General features: G+C 41.2%; 1 protein-coding gene across 3 annotated transcripts; it reads left to right on the plus strand.

Annotated features, from left to right (window-relative positions):
- Nucleotides 1-227: 227 nt before the first annotated feature.
- Nucleotides 228-7,781, plus strand: LOC139926526 (splicing factor U2AF 35 kDa subunit-like). 3 transcript variants are annotated; one of them, XM_071918284.2, is made up of 8 exons: nt 228-326; nt 888-975; nt 2,325-2,391; nt 4,654-4,703; nt 5,327-5,425; nt 5,751-5,884; nt 6,924-7,016; nt 7,422-7,781. In XM_071918284.2, exons 1-8 carry the CDS (start codon nt 283-285, stop codon nt 7,576-7,578), a joined length of 732 nt encoding a protein of 243 aa, XP_071774385.2. In that variant the 5' UTR covers nt 228-282; the 3' UTR covers nt 7,579-7,781. The 3 variants fall into 3 exon arrangements, with proteins under 3 accessions (XP_071774385.2, XP_071774376.2, XP_071774393.2); XM_071918275.2 differs by lacking the exon at nt 2,325-2,391 and adding an exon at nt 3,566-3,632; XM_071918292.2 differs by lacking the exons at nt 228-326; nt 888-975 and adding an exon at nt 3,566-3,632 and having other exon boundaries at nt 1,004-2,391.
- The last annotated feature ends 144 nt before the right edge of the window (nt 7,782-7,925 follow it).

Genomic DNA, 7,925 nt, shown 5'->3' on the forward strand with positions numbered 1-7,925 from the left:
AGCCTCAAGTAAATGCAAATAAATTCAGAACTACAGTGACATCTTGCGGCCATTCGAGCTAGGAGACAAGTAGATGAAAGAACGTGCTGGAAATCAACATAACTCGGGGATGAAAAAGCAACCGATGAACCCCGAGACTAGAGAAACAGCGCACTTATGCGGAGTTCAGCAACAGTGCAAATAGTCGGGCTATGACGTCACAGGTCAAACATTAACATTCTGCGCAACCTCCGTCGCTTTACGTATGACGTACACCACAACGTCCCCCCCGACGAGCCGAAAATGGCGGAATACCTGGCGTCCATTTTCGGTACAGAGAAAGACAAGTAAGTTTAATTTTAGTGTTTTATTTCTGTGTTCATGTAAACGGTGCGTTGGGTACAAAGTGTGCACGTGGTAGTGCGGCTTTGCTGCCAGCCGTGGCTTCTCTGAGGCTTTGTTTGTAGTTGTAGCAGCCTTGAATGTCCCAGTCAAGCTAGCGAGAGATAGCTAACGCATTGAATGAAATCCAGGAAGGCATCCAGCTAACCCGCTGCTACAATGTGGAGTCAGTTTGCGCCTAACCAACTATCGAGTGGTTTTTATTTAAGTAGTCCTCCAATCTGTGTGTACAAACTTAAAATCTGGCTACATGCTGCTCTTTACCATTCATAAATCAGTCACGTAACTCTTAAGTTTGTTAATTAGCTTGTTAGCAAACTGGCTAGCGGCGCCTAGGCAGGCGGTTTGTTTTGTTTCCAGTGGCCGCCGGAGTGCAGCAGAAGGCATCCTGTATATTTTCAGCTCATTAGACAGTGAACTAGTGCTCACAGCACCTGGGCCAATGTGTTAAATAAATGCAAACTTTGTTGTCATCTTCACACATTGATCTTATACGTTTCTTTCAGGGTCAATTGTTCATTCTATTTCAAAATTGGAGCGTGTCGACATGGGGACCGCTGCTCTAGATTGCACAACAAGCCCACCTTCAGCCAGGTGAGTATCCCACCAATGTTATTCTTTTCAATGAGAGTGTTTCTCTATGGGAACTATGTCAAAACGTTTAAAATTATATCACTGTTGATGAAATGTTTTGACCACCAGCCACATTATCACATTTCATGTAGTTGATCTAACCAGTATACTTGTTATGAACACTTTATATAGAGATGCTCTATTTTAGAAGGATATGCCCTATTGACCTAATTGTTACATTTCTCAAAGATGTATTTAAACAAGATAAAAAAATATTATTTATCATATTTCATCTCTCAGAGATATCCAAATTTCATTTGGCATAAGAGCTAGCAGTCAATGAGTCTGATATTTTCCTCTAAGCGATAAGTGGAGTACTTTTATGTTTTGTGAAACTCACTTAAAATTCACATAATAGAAAGTTTCACAGAGGGAAGAATCTAGTATTGAAATTTGCAATTTAAATTAAAACAAAAGATTAGAATTATATAATGAATATAGGCTATAAAGTACAACAAAAATCAATCAAAAGGTTTGTCTCAACGTTGGAGTGTTTATCTGCACTGAGATGTTCTTTAAAAGTTTGTTATATTCAATTTTAGGACAGAATGTGAAGTCAATCGGTAACCTTTACTGAATGCAGCTTTATTTGTGTTGAATGTAAAGAATATGATTGTGTTCATTTATGCAAAGTCAGGCCAAATCTTAGTGCGGTCTGTACATGATTCTTATGCTCTCATTGCTCCAAGCCCATGTGAATTGTTTGGTTAACATGTCACTAATTACTTGTGAAAAGACCCATACTCTGTCAGTCCTTTTCTAATTTGCATTGTCATCTTCTAATGCTAGTAGTTGTATTTCAGGTCCCACGTTTTGCAGTTATGAACTCCCTTAATTTTGTGTTTTGTTCTTTTTCAGCAAAGTCACACTTTTAAGCAGCCTGCGAAGAGGGGCGGGGGTGGTTTACTGCACATTTTAGTTGTTGAAAGTCTGAAAGTTTTTCTGAAAAAGAATGTTCAAGTGGTTAAAAATGTGGCACATCCTACCATCTATAAACGCACGCTAATGCAGACTTCCTGGAACCCATTTCACAGGCCAATATAACTCGACTTTGGTTTTAAGAGAATGTCAGGGTGTGAGGCTGAGCTTAACCCCTAGGTGGACCACAAGTAACCAGAGACCCCTGGATCTTCACTCTCTTTTGTTCCTCTTATTTGCAAACAGCGTCTATAGATCTTGCACTATTTTAAGATCTAAAGAAGCTAGTTGAGTGTAGAGCACAGCCAAATTTACATCAGAACAAGTACAGAATTAGGCATTCATCAAACAATCCTCTCTGACCATGTATCTTTTTATTTTTCCCTCTGCAGACCATCTTGATTCAAAACATCTACCGTAATCCCCAAAACAGTGCACAGACGGCCGACGCCTCTCGCTGTAAGTCCAAAGATTTGTTAGCCTCTGAGGTGCAGAAGTCCCTCCTTTCTCCCTCCCCGGTTCCTAAAAAAAATAGCCCACATTACAGCAGGCTGGGTGTGAGGGACTGCCTCAGCCCTGTTAGCGGGAGACCCAACTTTGCTTCTACACAACATGACCCCATTATCGTCCAAATATCCCAAAGCAAATATGCTCGGTCAGTTATGGCTAGTTGTAGTTGTCTACTTCAGGGTTTATTTCTCTGGCCTCACGCACCTCTTCGGTCGCTTACTACCAACAAAAAGCATAGACAAAACAAACGCTTGACCGCTAATCCTTGCTCTATCTGTTTTTCCACCTAAATTTGCATTAGAAGAGCAGAAGTTTAGGACGGTTTAGCTGAGCGCTCACATGATTTAGGTTGTAGGCTACTTAGACCCGTGTGTCGTAGGCGTGAACAGTAACGATGTTGAGCCCAGTCTAGCAGAGCTGACGCACAGCCTCTCGTACAGGTAGGTGTGTGTGTGTGTGTGATGGGTTATGGAGCCTTCGGTCCGACTCACTGACTGTGGCACTGTTCTGCTCTGTTGTGCTGACATTTGATTTCTGTTTCCAAACAGGGATTTTAGAATTGGCCAGGCTGTTTCCCTTTGGGGCCTGTATTTATTAAACTATGTGTCCATTGGATTTGAAAGGATTGGATTCATCATACCATTGTCTTGTATATTAAGGCTCTTGGGAAATGAGTGTTGGTGGAGGATTTCATCCGACCGGTGAGAACTGGTCAGATGTCCTTTATCAGCACCCTCACTCTGAGAGGCTTGATTTAAAAAAGACATAGGTATCAAATTCAGTTATTGTGAAATTCAGCAAACATCCATGAACTCCTTAATGAATTATTTTGTGAATTCATCTCCCCAAAGATAAAAAAAATGGCTGGTTCTGAGATCCTTGTGTTTGCAGCTTCATCCGATGCCCTGGCAGAATTCACCTGAAAGAAATTCCCTTCTCTTTCAGCGGTTGTGCACGTCTTGATTTTTCAAGCACCCAACACACAATTAGCTGTCCCCCCAGGAGCTGTAGTGACTAAGGACCGCAAAAGAACTGACTTAAAATATCTAATCACAACTTTTTCCCTCCCCATCTCCATATTTTGCTTGATTTGTGTCACAAAAGTGTACGTTTTGTATTTCAGACCATTGCCCTCTTGAACATTTACCGTAACCCTCAAAACTCTGCCCAGTCTGCTGATGGTTTACACTGTAAGTTCTCCCTTCATATGCAGGACCCTGCGGCACTGACTGCACTTAATTTACTACATCACACCTCCCCACATTGAAAAAGGCTAATTTGGCCCAGTGTAGGAACATGTACTCTAGGCTCCTCTGACTCATCCCATCTTTTCCTGTATATAAAACAACTAAATCTTTGATATTTTCCCCCCTCCAAAAAACTTTTGTCTTTATTTAGCCTAAATGTTAACTGGCCACATGCTGTTTTGCGTGTTTTGCTGGCCTAACTCAAAGTACTTGAGTAAATGTGATACAATAATGTGCACAGCTTTGGCTTAGACCCTTCATTCCTTGAGTTTTGCTGATGTGAAACAGATGTGATAGACTTAAAAGCTTTAATTTACTTACTCTTGGCGTGTTATTTTGCTTTACACTTACCAGTTACTGCTTCACATTAAAGTACACAGTTTTTGCTTTCAATTCAGTGAGGCCAGGTTTCTACTAGGGCTGTCCCCAACTTAGGAAATTCTCAGTCATCCAATAGTCAATAATTTAATGAACTAGTTGTATAGTCAACTTAATCGTTATCTTCCCACTGCAAATACATGCAATTACAGTTTTTTATCACAGAACACCGATATACAGTATATATTTGTAAACCTTGTTCTGAACTTGTTATACTAACAAGTCTTAGTTGAGGAAAACCCTACGAACCAAACGGATGACTAAGAGGGGACAGCTCTAGCTTTTATATTGCATCTGTGAAATAAGTTGAATAGACTGAGAAAGGCATGGGAGGGGGAAGATGTTCATTGTAGCATCTAGTAATATACACATACACGATTGGAAACATGATACTCATTTGTTTATGCATGCTGAGTAAATTCTATAATCTCTAACTTTAGCAGTTACAGCGACGCATCATGCTAAGCTGCTACATGTAGTTTTGTCTCTTAAAAGTTAAAGTGTAACACAGCAGATTTGAAGACTTTTCCTTTTCCAGCGCTGCTCGTCTAGCTGTGCCTTGACTAGTTTTGTTGAAATTTTGTAGGTGCCGTCAGCGATGTGGAGATGCAGGAGCATTATGACGAGTTCTTTGAGGTGAGCGACATTTTGTGCTTCTGACGTGGCTTAATTCTACATAATTCTACGCAACGTGCCCACTCACAAGTTTGTCAGCTGTTTTTGTAATGTCCTGCTACCCCGGGGACCAAACGGGAACAAAATGACACTGACTCAGTATTGACCCATGTTTCACTGATGTAAGAATCATGTATTAGTTTAAGAGCAAATATTTACACAGCAGGAAAAAACCACAGGCTGTCCGCATGGAAAGCAGGGGCTAAATTTCAGAGTTTAAACAAAATTGGCCTAGGTGAGAAGATGTAGCAATTTTCTTGCTTTTATTCCCTCTTAACTCTATTGTGATCTTGTCAATAGGCCTTGAATAAGAGGCTAAGATCAGTAATAATCTTAGTTTCTCAATATTTTTTTGAACTCATTTTATATAGAGAGGCTGAACACTTCCCAGCTGCTTTTGAAATGTGGTTATGCTAGAAAGGAATGCATTGAATCACGAGGCAAACTTTGGATACTCAGCCCACGTAAACATAACCTCTAATCCGATGAATAATGGAAACCTCAGAGCCAGTGAAAGACTTTATAACTTTATAGCTAAGTAGGCTCAACCTAATTCAGTATTGTTTTTTGATCTTTGCCCACAGGAAGTGTTCACAGAGATGGAGGAGAAGTATGGAGAGGTGGAGGAGATGAACGTATGTGACAATTTGGGCGACCACCTTGTGGGCAACGTCTACGTCAAGGTTGGTGACGGATCTGAACGTAGCTATGGGGGGCAGAAGTAAAAAAAAGGAAAGGATAAAAATGGATATGATGAAAAAATCCATGTGAATGGAATGATAAATTGTCAGGTGGTTGATGATGATTGATCAGAGGTTTCATCATGTGTGTCAGTCAGAAACCACAATCAGTGACTTTTCTGCTGTGTAGATCTATCAAATCACATTACAATTTATCACTCAGTTTTTCAATTTGCATGGATTTTCATCTCGTTTTTTAATTTTTTATCATGTGAATGTGTTGCTACCACCACCAGTAGTTGCTGAAGTATGTGCTTCCTGTGTGTAGTTTCGTCGTGAGGAGGACGCAGAGAAAGCAGTCATGGACCTGAACAACCGCTGGTTCAACGGCCAGCCAATCCACGCAGAGCTCTCCCCCGTCACCGACTTCAGGGAAGCCTGCTGCCGCCAGTACGAAATGGGGTGAGTATCATTTGGTCTAAGGCCTCATCTGGTAGATCTGGTAGTGCCGTTAACAACTGATAACATGGTAACTACTGGATATTGTAATAAGTTGTCGAAATGTGATATAATGTTCCTTTAAACAAGTTGAAAATGTAATAAACCCTTAATGCAATAGATTCCTGCATAGTGTAATAACGTCACATTATTATGTTCCCATTTCTAGGGACATTTAATTACATTTTGACAAGTTGTTCCATTATCCAGCAGATATTACATTATTACATTATCAGTTGCTACAACCCCAAGAACAACCAGTGTGTCCATCAGCAGCCATGTGTCCTGTACACATGGCTGCTGTTTTTTCTCTATAATGCACCGGTGGCCAATTCCAGACACACTCTTTGATGCGGTTTCTAGTCTTTTAGGCCATTTTTTGAAGAGTTTCCTGGTGAAAGGCAAGTGGCGTGAAATGATAAATATTTGAGAAGCTAAAATAATTTTAAAAAATCATAATCAAAGTGTGTGTGTGTGTGCGGATTTGCCGAAGGGGGTCTGGAGTTGGCATGTTGGTATATTACTCATAAGTCATTTTTGGTAAGGGAAAAGGCAGCAGGGTGGTGTAGTGAGTAGGAAGACTTCAACCAGGGGGTCAGAGTTCAAACCCTACTTTTGGCAAGCATCCAGCCTGCTGAAGTGTCCTTGAGCAAGACACTGAATCCCTACCAGCTGTAGGGATGCTGTATAAACTATGACATTATTATTATTGTTAAAATGCAAAGGTAAAATTTATAAACGTGTAAGGTAAACGTATGATCCTCTCCAGCATGAATCCCTCAGTGGTTTTCCATTAGACTGGGTGTTGTTTGCTTTGTCAGCGGTTGGACTAACTTTGTCCAAAGGGAGATAATGTTCAGATGTTCGTCAGCCGTGAAGGCCGGCGTGCTGGCATGCTTATCGGCATGTGAAAGTGGCTACAAGTGAACTTTTTCTCATGATGTTGATCTACAAACACAAGCCCGGCTAGTTTTTAACCCTTCGTGTCCCATTCGCCCCACAGAGAGTGCACCCGAGGAGGCTTCTGCAACTTCATGCACCTGAAACCTATATCCCGGGAACTGCGTAGGGAGCTGTATGGCCGCCGCAGGAAAAGGTACGAAAATCCAGAAAGTGAAGGATTTGTGTTTGTATTTGTATTTCAAGATCTCCCTGTACCCAGCAGTCCATGATTTGAGATTCAATGGAATTATGCAGTGACCAAAAAAGTGTTAAACAAATCAAAACTATCTTATATTTTTGATTATTTAAAGTAGCCGCCCTTTGCCTTGATGGAAAGACAAAGGCTTTGGAAAGAAATTCATACATAGGCATCAACTTCACTATTTATATTTCTATATATGTCTAAAAAAAAACAAATTTCAAGCATTTAAGCATAAGCCTTTAGATCAAAATGGCTTTAAGATAATGAAAAACAGTACATTCAATCAGGTGTGTCCAAACTTTTTTTTTAAAAAACTGCCCTGTCTAGAAATGTTCCCTCTCCTCCTCCTCCCTCCAGGCACCGCTCTCGCTCGCGTTCCCGGGAACGGCGCTCTCGCTCCAGGGATCGTGGACGTGGAGGCGGAGGCGGAGGTGGAGGTGGAGGTGGAGGCGGAGGTGGGCGGGACCGCGAGAGGCGGAGGTCAAGGGACCGGGAACGCTCTGGAAGATTCTAAATGCAGCCAAGACTGATCCAATGTCCTACCAAAACCCCCCTCCCCTCCCCTCCCCTCCCCTCCCCTCGTGCCCCTACCAGTCATCATGATGTTTTTTTCTGTTTTTTGGTGAATTGTTGGAAGTGTTTAATTTGTTTTCTTTTATTCCCTTTTTTTAAGACAAGCTTGTGTCGCTTTCGCAATAAAACAAATTTGTTACTCTGTACTGGGTCCACTTGCATATGTCAACGTCAAGTCTTTTCTTCTGTAGTACTTGTTTGAGTGTCATTTCCAAAGTAACATTAAAATTCAGAAGACTTGTGTGTAAGGAATATGCTCTGGAGTAGTGGTAAACTGGATGTGTGAAG

Source organism: Centroberyx gerrardi, chromosome 21 (assembly GCF_048128805.1).
Source record: "Centroberyx gerrardi isolate f3 chromosome 21, fCenGer3.hap1.cur.20231027, whole genome shotgun sequence".
In the NCBI taxonomy this organism is placed as follows: domain Eukaryota; kingdom Metazoa; phylum Chordata; class Actinopteri; order Beryciformes; family Berycidae; genus Centroberyx; species Centroberyx gerrardi.

Bases quoted from the DNA above. Each gene is read 5' to 3' on its own strand.
- LOC139926526 (XM_071918284.2), top strand. From the start codon at position 283: ATGGCGGAATACCTGGCGTCCATTTTCGGTACAGAGAAAGACAA. The intron at 2,392-4,653 runs GTAAGTCCAAAG...GAAATTTTGTAG, and splicing joins GACGGCCGACGCCTCTCGCT to GTGCCGTCAGCGATGTGGAG. The intron at 5,426-5,750 runs GTTGGTGACGGA...TCCTGTGTGTAG, and splicing joins TGGGCAACGTCTACGTCAAG to TTTCGTCGTGAGGAGGACGC.